General features: G+C 42.7%; 1 protein-coding gene across 15 annotated transcripts in view; it reads right to left on the reverse strand.

Moving 5' to 3' along the window:
• The window catches only part of KCNMA1 (potassium calcium-activated channel subfamily M alpha 1), a 572,902-nt gene that overhangs the window by 182,393 nt on the left and 374,917 nt on the right, over nucleotides 1–15,592 (reverse strand). For all 15 annotated transcript variants that reach the window (XM_081864220.1, XM_081864214.1, XM_081864225.1 and 12 more), the window contains exon 10: nucleotides 1,881–1,991. In XM_081864220.1, the coding sequence (XP_081720346.1) occupies nucleotides 1,881–1,991 (111 nt within the window). The remainder of the gene's footprint in view (nucleotides 1–1,880; nucleotides 1,992–15,592) is intronic.

Raw genomic sequence — 15,592 nt, forward strand, 5'->3', positions numbered from 1 at the left:
GAAGGAAGGAAGCCTTCCTATCTATCAATATGATTTAACATTAAGTAAGTGTAAGCAAGGGGACACGGGTGGCGCTGTGGGTTAAACCACAGAGCCTAGGACTTGTCGATCAAAAGGTCGGCAGTTGGAATCCCCGTGACGGGGTGAGCTCCCGTTGCTCGGTCCCTGCTCCTGCCAACCTAGCAGTTCAAAAACACGTCAAAGTATAAGTAGATAAATAGGTACCACTCCAGCGGGAAGGCAAACAGTGTTTCCGTGTGCTGCTCTGGTTCGCCAGAAGTGGCTTAGTCATGCTGGCCACATGACCCGGAAGCTGTACGCCGGCTCCCTCAGCCAATAAAGTGAGATGAGCGCCGCAACCCCAGAGTCAGTCATGACTGGACCTAATGGTCAGGGGTCCCCTTTACCTTTAAGTGTAAGCAAGTGGGCTAGTAAGAAATATTGTGGACTAGAAACTTGTGGATTGACTTGCAAAGCTGGATACAGAGACAGAACTTGAATAGCATAATGCATCATCTCAAGTACAATGCTTCTGCTGGTCTTATATTCAATTGCCAGCCATTTTTACATACAGTAATAAAGTACAGAGAAATAAAGTCATGCACATGCATGTATGAACCTGCTCTCCACAGAAGTATCCAATTTGCATTTAAAATTTATTTTTTCAGAAGATTGTTTCAGCTTCAGCCTACGCCCCAAATATCAAAACAACAGTACCTGGGGGAAGGGCTAACAGAGGGCATGTAACAGGTTCTTGTATAAGCCAGAAGTTTATTTGGGTTGGGGCGATTTCTGGGGCTTTGCCAAATGGTCTTAGAGACTGTGCAGCTTATTGTTTCTAGCACCCCAGCAATTCCCTGCACTGTTATTTAAGAGCCAGCCAGCCTGTTGGTTTAGCACCGTCTGAGCAATGATTAGTTTCCAAGACATGGACAAAAAGTAGGCTTATGCTAAAAAAAAACAACCCCAAACATTCTGTACATGTGCAAAATCTCATTATACATTCCGAGTTGTAGAATAACTTCTCAGGGAAATTTATGCTTGGATTCATAATGCATTCAAGCATTACTACCGGGGCCAATTCATAATCTGAAATAAGGAATGACAAACTAATTTGAGCCAGTTTTGCATCTGTTGATTGAATTTTGACATTCCTTCCATACATGCAAAATATATAAAACCTTTTGTGGTCATCCTCTTGTTAATGACTAGGGCTGGACTGTTTTTTGACTTCATAGTACAGAGTGAAGGATTTTTGGTTCCAAGTCTTGGGAGTTATAGGATGACAAGCTATAGAGTATATTTGAGGCCATAATCATGTTTTCTTACATTGAATGATTTCCTCTTTAATAAGCATTATAACATTTATAGTTATTTTTAAAAAGCGGGGGGACAATGGGTAAGCTTAACTGTTACAAAGTATTGTTCTGCAGTATGGGTTGTGCAACAATTTTTGCAAGCACGAGACACCCACCCACTGGATTCAGCTCTTGTGGTACACTAAGAAATAGACTCCTGCTAATGGAATGGCCATTGTGCAAGTGGAATGAAAGTTGGGTATCACCCTATTTTATGCAGGCTGGTAGTTTCCAAACTTCCTACTTTCTAACAATCCTGTCCATCTTAACTTGTCTACTAAAGAGTCAATGCACATTCACAACAGACAGAACTTTTGCTTCTTATTGAAGTTTCATGAGCATCTTTCTAGGTACAAGACCACACACAGTTCCATCGGGTTGCTGGCCATGACTGTTGGTTCTCACTCCTCTCCCACATGAACTGACAGACAAACTTCACTTTATATTTCCCCCCCTTTTTAAAAAAAAAAATTAAAAAAGCATGTTGAAGCTGGTAATTGAAGGTTTGAATTTTGTACTTACTTATGCAGAAAGACAATTTCTACGTTCACATCATCCCTGTCCTTGTGCAGGAAGTCCTTCAGGAAGTTGGACACGCTTTCCAAAGTTATGTGGCCACAGACAACTATGTGCCTGGGACAGGGAGAAAAAAAGGGGAGGGCACAGTTAAAAGTTTGCTGAGAGGAACAAGCAGGCAGGAACACAAGCAAGCTCAAGAGAATTTGGAAAATCACTCCTTTGTTGTGGAAAGAAAGAAATGTGAAAAGGGGAAAGGAAAGAAGCACCAATCTACTGGTGTGTGCCTCCAGTTCATTCCTGAAAGAGAGAAAGGAAAATACCGACACATTGAGAAGCCCAGAGACACCAAAATACTCCAGCGGTCTAATTTAGCAAAGGAATAAATATGGGGCTACTTGTGTGTAAGCGCTTGCACTCTCAGAGTTTTGTAATCAGTTTCAAAACTGTCCCTCTCCGCGCAGCCATCGGTGCATGGCTGCCTTAATCGCTGGCAGAATCCGTCACTGGGCGTTTCCGGAATTTCTTCCAACATAAGAGTTCTTTGACAGAAACTCTACGCCTTGATTCTCTACGTGACAGCTTCCTGCGCAAAGTGGGCGTCCCAAGGGGAGGTCCTGAGCTCTCCCCGCTGTTCTCACTGGAAGCGTCTCGGAGCCGTTCCTCCGACTCTGTTTCCGCTGAAACTCCCCCTCTCCCCCTGCTGGTTCCCTCCTCAGCATCCGAGGGTCTCCTAGCATCCTGGAGCCCCTCCACCACTTGGAGCTCCGATGGCAGTTCCCTGACAGATTATTACAAGCAAATGGCCAACTGGTTATGTGTACATAATAATGGGACACAGGCCCTTTTCGGTGTAACAATTCTGCTTGCTTAACTATGGGCCATTCACTCATCCCTCACCTCTTTCCTCTTTGCTTAAGTGCTTCAAACCTGGTCTGTTTAAACTAGGAATCCCTCTTTACATACAAAAAAGGGGAACTCTGGTTTAATGCCTGTTGACCTAGCCTGATCTTAAACCAGATCTGAGTTTGGCCTACAACTAGTAGTTTCTAGTGTTGCTTGATGAAAGGGTTACATGATGCTTTACCAAAGGTGTCATGGACTTTGAAGACACTCGAACTCAGAACGCAAGGGAGAAACGTGCTAAGAGGAAGGCACGCTTGGCAAATCCACACCGTGATCAACTCCTGTCCGGAAACCAATGTCCCCACTGTGGAAGGACGTGTGGGTCCAGAATTGGCCTCCACAGTCACTTACGGACTCATTGTCAAAACCGTGTTTATGGAAGACAATCTTACTTGGCTATGAGTGATCGCCAAAGAAGAAGGAGAAGAAAGAAGAAGAAGACATGATGCTGGTGGTTTCTTTCAATCACCAGGTTTATTGCCCATTATAATCAAAGGTTCCTTCATCTTAACTGTTTGCTAAAAGTAGATTATTCTACATTATAGTATATTGTAAGAGCTAAAGTTGTAAAAGAACTGAAGACTTAACCTAGATCATGCACTGATCAAAGGTATTCTTGGGGTATGCACCATGTAAAAAGTCTATTTTCCTAAAACTATCAATTTATTTACAGTGGTGCCCCGCAAGACGAACGCCTCGCAAGACGGAAAACCCGCTAGACGAAAGGGTTTTCCGTTTTGGAGGTGCTTCGCAAAACAAATTTCCCTATGGGCTTGCTTCGCAAGACGAAAATGTCTTGCGAGTTCCTGCGTTTTTTTTTTCTCCCCCCCTTTTTCTAAGCCACTAAGCCGCTTATCAGCTGATCCGCTAAGCCGCTAAGCCGCTAAAAGCCGTTAAAAGCTGCTAAGCCGCTAATAGCGCTAATCCGCTAAGCCGTCAATGGGCTTGCTTCGCAAGACGAAAAAACCACTAGACGAAGAGAATCGCGGAACAGATTCTTTTCGTCTTGCGAGGCACCACTGTAGCTGATAACTGATTATTCCTTAACCATATCCTCAATACCAAAATATGCTTATCCAAGGAAAACTTGATTCGAGCTTCTTATTTAAAAGTATCCTTCCTCTTTCCCTTTGATTTTTTTTCCACACAGCACTTAATTTTACTGTGTAACTGTGTATCTTCTGGAACTTTGGGATCGGTGCTTTTTCTTTCTTTCAGGGGGTACTCATGGGTATGCAGTACCGGCATCTATCTTTTCTGTTTTTAATAACAATAATAATAATGTGTGACACTTACTGGAACAACTTCATGGTGAGTACTTGCACCTATTTTTCTAGACAAAGGAAGCACTGGTGATCTCGATCAGGGATTGGAAACCCATTGACTCCCCAGATGTTGCTGAACTACAACTCCCATCAGCCCTGACCAACGGCCACGCTGGTTAGGGTTGAGGGAATTGGAATCCAACAACACGTGAAGGTGTAGCCCTGACAGTGTCTGTCTCAATTTCTTCCTGTGAGTTTCATTTGCCGTAAGGAAGGGCCCAGTGCCCTGTGAGCAGTCCCATTAGCAGGGGCAAGGTAAGGCCACCTCCCCAGGTGGCAGGAAGCCCCCCTCCCCAGGTGGTGAACTTTGAACTGGAAACTTTCTAGCTCTCAGGTAACCATCCTTAGTCACTATGCTCCATAGACATAGAAATCTGCTATGTCCTTTGAGAATCACATATTCCTCACCTCTACATGCAGATAAGCCATTTAACCTATCGTACATAACAGCTAGGGACGCGGGTGGCGCTGTGAGTTAAACCACAGAGCCTAGGACCTGATCAGGAGGTCGGCGGTTTGAATCCCCGCAACGGGGTGAGCTCCCGTTGCTTGGTCCCTGCTCCTGCAAACCTAGCAGTTCAAAAGCACATCAAAGTGCAAGTAGATAAATAGGTACCGCTCCGGTTCACCAGAAGCGGCTTAGTCATGCTGGCCACATGACCTGGAAGCTGTACGCCGGTTCCCTCGGCCAGTAAAGCAAGATGAGCGCCGCAACCCCAGAGTCGGCCACGACTGGACCTAATGGTCAGGGGTCCCTTTACCTTTACCTTTAACTTTACCTTTACATAACAGCTAACGCAGCAAGACTACAGATCTCCTTGCAAATACAGTGGTACCTAATTCGTTCTGGAGGTCTGTTCTTAACCTGAAACTGTTCTTAACCAGAGGCGTGCTTTCGCTAATGGGGCCGCTTGCTGCTGCTGCACTGCAGGCACACGATTTCTGTTCTCATCCTGGGGAAAAGTTCTCAACTTGAGGTAACTCTTCCAGGTTAGCTGAGTTTGTAACCTGAAGCGTTTGTAACCTGAGGTACCACTGTATTTTGTTTTACATGCAAATAAGTAAGATGTTAAGTTATACCCAAATATTTTTTCTCCAAAGGCAGAGAATATGGCAGACTGGAATGACTACTGAGGGCTTTCGGCTTCCATTACAAAGGCTTTTTCTTCTTCTTTTAAGTAACATAAAAAGGGGTTCCTAAATGCAGTATAAGCATTCCCTGCATAGTTTGCAGCTTAACCCTTAATTTACACATGTTTTCACAAAAGTGATTTCCACTGAGTGCATTGGGAGTCATTTCCTGGTAACTATAATTAGGATTGCAGTCTTAACATACCATTGCAAATGAGCAACCAAAGAATCAGATTTGACAGTAGCGAATATGACAGCATTTTATAATGTTCCACAGCCTCCAGTGCCTTACATCTCAATCCTAATTATTTTTACTTAGAAGTAAGCTTCTTTGATTTCAGCTGAACTTCTTTTCAAGAAAGTATACTGCAGATCACAGTGGGGAGGGGAGGCCGGCAACTCCAACTGACATCAATGAGATTGATTTCCAAGTAATACAATAGTCCATGATCTTTGCAGAGTGTTGAGTTTTTGCTGGCTATTTAGTGTGTAAACTGGTTCAAAGACTGAGCTGAAATGGCCAACTGAGGGATGGACATTTTCATCACAACACAGATTAAACTAACGCTTTTATTCCTCACAAGTTTTCAGAAGGTTGCTTCATATGAAGCATTGTACTCCCATGCTTCCTGCCATTAATTTCCCACGTGTCTCCCGCTATTCATTGGTGATCTATGGGAATGAGTAGAGACAATCTCTTGCTGATATCCTACTACAGTTGCATATGACCCACTGGTGAACCAGTCATCTGTGTCATCATGCTAACTGGTGTGGAGAATTTGACTACTATCATGTTTTCCCCAATTCCGCAAAAGGTGCAAAGTACGGGGGGATTATCCTCACTGCTTGGCCAAACAATGCCAGCGACCAGTTTGCAAAGTTGGGACTTGCCTCCCTTGGAAACCTACCACCTCCTAAATGGTAATCTGTATTCATTTCCAGAAAAGAGCGTGGCTAAAGTTCATTTTGTTAAGGCAATGGCACCACACTGTTCAATACACCGGTCTCGTGGAGGGTCACCAAGCCTCCCCCTTTTGTTGTGCACAATGTAAGACTGTATTCATCAGCTGGCAGCTGAACTGGCAGCAGGTGGCAGATAATGAGCAAAGCACTTTCAGAGGTAACATTTAGACCATCCAGGTCACTCCTGCTTTGTAATTGTTCTGAACACATTCCTGTAAATGTGTCTGTGTGGTAGTGGGGAACCACTGACTGTAGGCTATGAGATATAGGCAGCAAGCAATCACCATCCATGTAATTTACCATTAGGGGCCTTTATGAGCTCCTGCCCTTGTTTCATAATTCAATGCTTGACTAAGAATGTGAGAAATAATTGTGGGGGTCCTGTTGGTGGGAGGATAATAATGCAGAACAATGGATAAATCGAGAACAAGCACAAAGGCTTCATTAACATCACCACCCAACATGGTTCTACTTGGAGTGGCGTCATTAGTGACAGTGAAATTGCACCATTATATAGCACAGTACATCTTATATAGCATTGCTTTCTTCAGTGGGCCAGAAAGAAACAAAACCCTGCGTATTTAACAAGTTCTTTCTAGCCCAATGAAGGTTTCTTTTTCAAAAAATAAAATTATTATAGTGATTCTGTCTATATGCCTAAATCCAAGGCTTTTATTATTAACTCTCAGAATTTATGTTTCTCCACTAACTAATACAGAGGATGTGTTAGGGTGCACAGAGGGATTGTGAGTCAGTAGGGGGGAACAGAGCACAGGAAGACTCTGAAGAAGAGCACAGAGATGGACAGATGGCAGAAACATGGTGGAAAGGAAGAGCAGGGTTGGGACAGGATGGAGGGAAGAAACAACAGGGTGGAAGAAGGAGGAACCAGTGTTAGTGAGCTGATTGGCAGAGGATAAATTGAGCTAGCACAGGCTTCCTCAAACTCAGCCCTCCAGATGTTTTTGGCCTACATCTCCCATGATCCCTAGCTACCAGGACCAGTGGTCAGGGATGATGGGAACTGTAGTCTCAAAACATCTGGAGGGTGAAGTTTGAGGAACCCTGAGCTAGCACCTCCTTTGTGAAGCAGTGCATGTCACTTGGGGAGGAGGGTGTCCTATTTATTTCCGAGGCCACCTCTATTTTCCTGCAGGGGAAAAATCCTTACTCTCTGGTGGGGATGTCTTCTTCCTCCACCAACACAGGGGGAGTTGATTTTTGTTCTTGTTTTATTGGTTTGTTTTTGTTCTCGTTTTATTAAATATTTTGTGTTCTCAGTTTGTAATTTTATGTTGTGAACCGCCCTGTCATCTATGGATGAAGGGTGGTATATGAATTTGCTAGTGTTTCAAGGTGAGCAGGACTCTGCCCAAGCCTCTGTTGCTGTTCACCATGAGTAGCTCCTGGCTTATGAAAGAGTTAAGTGGGCAGAACCAAAGCTGCTAAGCCTTTCAGCCCTTGCTCGGTTCAAAATATGACCCGAGTTAAAAATTAGTTGTCAATGAAGGCTTATCATTCACATTCTGAATAAGAAAGGCAGGCACAGGGATGGTACTAAAAACCCCTACATGCTGTTGACATCGTCCAGCAGCCCCACCCTTCTCTTATTCCCATACGATTGCCAATTTTCTGACAGCATTCTTCTTCAGCTGTTGCATCACAAAACCAAATCCATACCTAAAGGAGCATGAAACTGAAAAGCTGGCCTATTGGCTATAACCAGTCTCTCTCCCTCCCTCTCTCTCTCACAGAGTTTTGGCTTACTTTTTAAAAAGCTCCTTCTTACAGCACAGTTTCTGATTTATGCAACCAAATCTACAATAATCTCTCCATGTGGCCATGTCACCACCATGAAGACTACTCTTTGCCATGTGCTGCTCAATTGCCAAAAGGAAATGATGGAAGAGAATACAACATTTTAACAGCAAGCATCTATTGATCTCCACATGCCACTTGGCACGATTCAAAGATGTGCACAGCAGGTCAATGTAGCCATTAAGGAAAAACTTGCTTGCCTGACTGCCTCCATTCTCCAGCTGTCCTCCTGTCTCCAATACATGCCTTCTATATTTTCTTGTCTGTAAGCAACACAACCTATAGTCTATGGTGAATGACCTCTGCTACCATTCTATCCTTGGCTTGTTTTACCTCTCCTACAATCCACTGCCATCTGCCTGTGTCATATGCTTCAGTCCAAAACTGGTTTCCTTTGAACAACCCATGACTTAATTGCCATAATAACCTTGTTAAGCCCTACTTGTTGAATTTCCTACGACCTTCTCAAGCACTGCACTTATTTCCAACCCAATTCATCCAGATGATTAGATTCATCTAGGAGTGCCAGCGGCTGATGTACACCAATCCAGCAGCTTTTGAGCAGCTTGCCTCAAAAGCAAAATATTGGCCAGGGATTTCTGAAGACAACCCACCACTTCCAAAAGCTTACCAGCTCATGTTGGATAAAGCAGGAGGTGCAACATGGAGTCTCCTCTCTCTCTCTCTCTCTCTGTCTGTCATCTATCTAACATTCCCCCCACTGAAATGAACTGGAATAACTAACCACTCTAGCACCAGCTTGAAGTATTTGATGGGGATGCTCCTGGGGCCTCTCAAGGGAATAAAATACAAACTGCCTTAGAAATACCCCATACTGCTTATACCTGTGCATATCTACACCTATGCAGCTTCCCATCTCCTCTGTGATCATTCTGCCCCACCCCAACAGAAAGGTGCTTCCAACCCATAAAAACTTTTCCAACCATCAGATCTCCAAGCTAAGATTGCTCTCTTAGTGTACAATAGCTTCACTTCAAACTTTAGCTGCTCAGTAGAATGGTAAGAAGAAATCAGCTGGTTCTAGACTGTCATCTTGAATTGAAAAGAATCACTTTTCTCCTGCTAGAATAAGTGAAATTTATTCTACAGATAAGATCAAAACCAGATTGTCTGCAGGCTTAAAGAATGTTATTAGGGACACTATTTCAGAAACCCTGGAGAACCCATATTGTTCCAATCATCTGATCTGAAGAGTTACAGACTCCCCAGTTCCATGCCAAAATTCATGTCTTAAGTGTTTCTTACTTCAGCTTCGTTAAAACATAATGTTTCTAGAAGCCAACTTAATGAAATTAGAGATGCTGACAAAGCTCATTAAGACAAGGCCCATAAACGAGCTTCAGGGGCTCGGACCTTCACCTCAAAGGATAACTGAGCATCAGGATACCCCTTAATTCTTCTCAGTTCAGATTAAAACCCAACTCAGAGAAGAATTCCTGGCTTACTACAATGTTAGCAGCCCTTGAGAAAACTATTTCCCAAGAGCCACCAGAGCCTACAGAGCATGTCAACCAAACAGGAGCGGACTTTGGTAATATGGCACCCTGAGGACAAAATTTGGTGCATCCCCTCTAAATATTTCTTATTTTCACAACAATTCATTTAGGTACAGTTTACCCATTTGTATATTTTATTATTACTAGTAACACTACTATAGTTTGTACCCCCTTGGCTTGGTGCCCTGTGCAAGGTACTGCACTGCCCTAAATCTGGCACTGAGCCAAAGAAGAGAGGGAGAGACTCCACTATCCCTCTCACTGCAGCTGTTGCCACCAGCACCGCTGCCCTGATAGTTGCACTTTAAAAGGGCTCCTGAGTCCCACAGGGGTGCTGCAGAAAGAATGTAGTTGGTCAAGGGAGCCATGGACTCAAATAGGTTAGAAACCTAGCTGGTCACTAAGAGTTGCTTGAGAAGAACAAGCAAATAAATATATTTATTCAATGATGATTAACATGCAATTCTGGAGCCAAAATCACTGCTCCATGCTGGACCTTAACACTGCATCTCTTTAGCACGGAATAATTAATTATAAATTTATTATAATTCTTAGTTATTAGTTTGAGGTAATGTTGTTATATGTGGAGCAGGGGGAAAGCTAACTCAGAACACTTTATTAGTATTAGACCTTTAGTTAATTATTGTTTTTCTTTTTTAAACTTACTCCAAATTCCTCTGGAATTGACTGCTATTACTGCTGGGCTTCCCCCTTTCCCATTGGTATTAGCACTTAAGTAAGGCAAAGCTGCAAAGTCTGGGGTTTTCCCATAATACCATACTGCTAAAACTCAGACCCAGAATGGAAACTAGTCCAATAACATCTGGAGGACCACATGTTCCCCAGCTCTCAGCAGGAATTCAGCCAATACTAGAATATCCACAGTTACTTCTAGTCCAGACCAGCAGAGTTTAGTTTAGTTTTTAGTTTAGTTTAGTTTAGTTTAGTTTAGTTTAGTTTAGTTTAGTTTAGTTTAGTTTAGTTTAGTTTAGTTTATAGCTGTTTGGTGATGTGATTTTATGTCAGGCTTGCACACGTGGTCTACAAAGTCGAATGCCACTAATTCCAATTCCCATCCTTCAAAGTAAACTAAAACTGTTAATACAACAAATGCACCACTATGATTTAGCACATCCAGGTTTCCCAAACTTCTAATAGACAATACACCCCCACTCCCGAGTTAAAAATAGAGGTACATTTCACTCATTATATCAAATGTATATTTTTAGAATATGCACAAGTAAGACTCACCAGTCCTCATAGGAGCCCACTTTCATCTTTTGCTTGTGTATAGCCCCCCCCCCCCCAATTTCTAGGAGGCAATTCCCAGAGCAATAATTCTTGCAGTGGCTGCAAGCCCTGATCAATGCATCATGCGGAGATACAGTGGGCTGCTGAGTAGATATTAAGGGCACAGGGGCTTTGCACTTTTAAATTCATTTAATTTCCATTGCACGCTGCCCATACTTCTTTCACTGCAGACTTGTGTAACCCAGTGCACAGTTTGGAAAGTATAATTTTAGAATAAGTGAGCATGAATCCATATGAACAAAATAGGACATTGTTTCTGTTTCTTTTCCCTACGTACATAGCTTTGCCAACCACAATTAGCAAATCAGTTCCCTCCCCAACAAGATGTGTGACAAGCCCAAAGGTACCCTAAGAGAAGTACGGTAAAGACCAGTTGGGCCCACGTAAGCTACTCCCGAAATTAAAACAATGGGAACCTCAGCATAATCCTTGAGGCGGGATATTCCCTTTCTGTGCACTCACAGGCAAACAATGCAAAATGCAAAGCTCCCCTGGCTGTTTATTTTCAAGGAAAATTACATCCATTCTCTTGGAACAAATATAAAGAACCTCTTAAAAAGTCACCCTTGCCATCCCATCATTTTAAATCACAGGCAGTAAATTGAAGATTCTGTTCAACATCCACTGACCACATTGCATTCATTTTGTCAAGTAAGTAAATGAAATATGACATACATTGATCTAGATGTCTCTGTATAACTATAATATTTATATCAAATACATGTGTCTGAGTCTCTCCACCCCCACCCCCACCCCCACCCCCCGCATCTTCCTTCTTAACTTTCTAATTGTGCATTTGTCTACTAGCTGTCCAACATCTCTGCTCCCACTCTCTGGTTCTCCCCTGCTCTTTCTGTCTCCACTCCAGGAGCTGGCAAGCTTGAAGAAAACTCAAGGTATAACATAGCTGACGTAAGGCCAAATCCACACGTAGATCATTATTACTTTTTTTTAAGTGCGTGGAACAATATTCTTAATAACTGCTTTCCCCATTAAACCTATAATGGAACACTCTTTCACATAAATAAAAGCTGTGTATGATTGAGTTTGGGCAGATTAACCACCTTGGACCTAGATTCTATTACATGGTGGTTAAGGTGGGGAGGGGAGGGGGGGTCAGACCTGGTTCAAGAAAGTTCTTAGAAACAGCATTCTTTCAACAGTTCTATATTTTTGAACCGAAGTTAGATCAGACTATTGCTTCAACAGGATTAATAGAACCCAAATCCTATGTAAGAAGTCACAGAAAGTCATGCCCAAAAGAAACCGCAGAAGATAACTGCTTTGAAGATCTTGTTAAAAAAACAAAAACACAAGCTGTTTTCCTGCCTAGGATTTCTAAAGGAGCAGTGAGGGAAGGGGACAAAGGTTGTAACACTTGATTTTTAAACACAGGGAATAATTCAAGCCTGCTTTGCCCACAAATACATGGCACTAGATGACTGCATTGGTATCTCACGCTCAAAAAGGGCAACAGTGGCCCACCAGGGAGCTTAGTGTCAACCTTGTTTTGCAGCCTATCACTGATAACAAAACAGCCCTGGTAAGGTTGGTGGGCTGTTTTCAATTCAGTCACCATTTGTGAAGGCCTGCTGCACAAGGATATTTAGAAGAAGAATGAAGTATTTACCCTACCTAAGATCTGCAGGACTTCTGACCACACCTACCATATCACCAGCCATGTGTAGAAGCAGCCCACTTGAGAGAGCTACATTAGCTCTGAGAAAGCTTTCTTTTTTTCAGCCTTGTCTCTCCAAGAGCCCTTCTCCTTTTGTGTCCTAAACTATTTCTTGGTTCTAATTTTAAACCCTAAGTTTGAACCTGAGCTGGTGTGCATATTCCACATTTGAGTTTGCTCTCAGGTTTGAGCTCTAGGCCTGTCCCTTCATGTCTAGCAGCCTGTGAGGCTGCTCTCCCACCTTCCCAAAATAGCAGGTCACTGGCCCTTACAGAAAGGGAGAGGGGAGAGGGGAGGTGTGGGGAGCTCAGCACTGTGTGGCAGGATTGGCTCCACTGCAACTCAATGTGCAGTGCCAAACTCCCTGTGCCTCACTCTTCCCGTCTCAATAAATGCCACTGATCCAAAGTTTTGGAAAGCTGGGGCAGCCAAGAGGGCCCCACCTGGGCTAATTCACTGGTCTCTACTGACCTTGACCCTGTAGCAAGTTCTAGCACCAAGAGGCAGGAGAATCACCAAGTATCCTGACTATTACCTGCAGAGTCCTGGGACAGAAGGAAGGTAGCTCAGTGAGGATATTTCACCTTGAGAAATGTGAGAGCCATTTACTGGCACTTAAAAGTGGCCTTATTGAACCAGGAAGTACCATGACATTTGCTACTGTACAATTAAATCAAGATTGCTGAGAAATGTCATTGATCTAACTGCAAGGGTTATATCTCTGTTCGCACCCCCCCCCAAAAAAAATTAAAAAATCCCAGATATTTTGCCTGAGTAACATTTTGCTTCAGACAAAACTTTAGGGATGTATTTGGAAACCCCACAATTCACCTCAAATTTCACTCTAGCCAAAATTCTAGTAGCAGCTCTACTTTTGCACTAACCAAGCAGGGATGACTCTAAGGTATAGTAAGGGGTAGTAGGCACGCCACCAAAATAATTTCCCACTACTCCATTGGCTTCCCCAGCTTTCAGTCTCAAGGTCCTATGTAGCCCAGACTACTTCCCAAACTAGTTTTTTTCTGGAATCCCCTCATGACCAAGGCTCTAGCAATAAAACTTAACAGTATAATTCAAACTCAGTCCAGGATAAATACTCTTTCATTTGCTCTGAGACATACAAACACTGTCTCAACTGTGAGCTGTCTTTCTTTTGCATGACATACTGTGATGAAGTGGACAAGCAGAGTCTAGATCTTTAGTCATTACGAACTGAGACCAAAACCCCAAAAGAAAATGTTAACAGCTGTGAACATGCAGTTAGGACGGCATGCTAGCCAGCAGATTCATAGGACACCGCAGGATTAAACCACACTTCCAGCACCAGCAGTTTCAGCATCAACCAGACTTCTGTCTACTGCTCTAATCCTTTGAAATCCCGGCAGTTCTTGAGCTTCCAGAAGCAACAGTTAGGACACACAAGAGACACCCTGCTATTATTAAGCAATCAATGTTTTTGCTCCTGCTCCTCATTTTACAGTGTTTTTTCCCCTATTTAAATGGCCTTATAATCTTTGCATAGCTTGCAATATGATTTGAAGTTATAACTAAGCTTTCCACCACTGATGACTACCCTTTTCTAGGGTTACCATTTGAACTGGTACATTAATCAAGAAGTTGTCAATGTGGTGCCCTCCAGATACCGCTGGACTCCAACCCCCATCAGCCGCAGCCAGCATGGCCCACGTTCAGGGTTGATGGGAGCTGTGGTTCAACAACATCTGAAGAGCTACCTTTTATCTATTACCATTAATTTATGATTTGGTATGGGTCCATTTTAATCAGATGGAGTAATGACAAATGTTTTGGTTTTTTAAAGGCTGGTGGGTTTTTCGTCCTGACAAGCCACATATATCAAAATTTGAAATAGCACCCTTGGGTTTACTGAACCCCATTAACTCAACAAATGCTGGGACAGCAGTTGCACATGGCTCCTGCTGCAAGATGATTGGGGTGGCTGTGTGGGGTGTAAACCTTAACAGTATGAGAAACGACTGGTGTTAACTTCACCTCTAAAAAGGTGTTTAATCTAAGGGGGGAGAGGGCATCAATACACCAGGTCCATTATATTCACCCTCAATTTCTGAGAGGAGGGGAGAAGAGAGCCTATAAATGGAATTCTCAGTTGCAGGATGTAGAATCATAATAAGAAATCAGAGTGGAAGTTCACAGTATGGTATTTTGAGAAAGTTGTCTATAGGCTTGACAGTAGATGTATATTTAGTAGTTAGAGAGAGAGGTACAGGGAAGGAGGGTGGGGGATAGAGAGCAGACTATTATTTTAAGCAGTGTTTTATCCAGAGTTAAGTAAAGCAACTGGGAAATAACTATGCAAAGGGCATTTATTGCTGAAACACTTCAGATGAAGCCTTGGAGTGGTTGAAAACAGAGCCTTCCCATGTTTTCTAACTTTTCTCTTGAGAATTTCAGAGGAAAAGAGACTGCAGTAAGCAGTTAAATCACCAGGAGAAGGTCCAAGTGGCTGTTGAAAGTTGCTGAATTTATTCTTCTGCATTGTCAAGAATCACAATATACTGACAAAGTAAAATACAGTTTTTCAAGTGCCATATATTTATGTATCATATTTCTGTCCTCTTTGAGGTGAAGGAAATAAATGTCCACCATAATGCTAATGCAATAAATGTGAGCGTTCACATGGGTTGTGCAAGTCATAGTGCAGAAGCTTAATAAAAACAATTGTGCTAGGAGTTGTACAACATCTTTCACAAATGCAAAGCACTCGTTGGAGTCAGTTGCTGTGCAGCACAAAGAACATTAGTGTTACACTAAGAACTAGAACAGTGATAGTTGCGCAAGTAGGTTGCAACAACTGGATAACACCCATAGGGCTATTTCATTTTACCTCACAACTATGGAGACTAAGAGACGACAACCCACTGAGCATCATGAATAAGTAGGGATCCAAATTTAGCTTTCTATAATTTAAAAAGTAACAGTATTCACATTAAATTAGCATGGCTCTTCTTTCCTTTAAGCAACATATGGATGAATGCACTTGGTTTTGAAAAGGTTAATTTCAGTGGAACTTTTCCACTGAGATATGTTTCT

Source organism: Podarcis erhardii (assembly GCF_964252035.2).
Source record: "Podarcis erhardii genome assembly, chromosome: 5".
In the NCBI taxonomy this organism is placed as follows: Eukaryota; Metazoa; Chordata; class Lepidosauria; order Squamata; family Lacertidae; genus Podarcis; species Podarcis erhardii.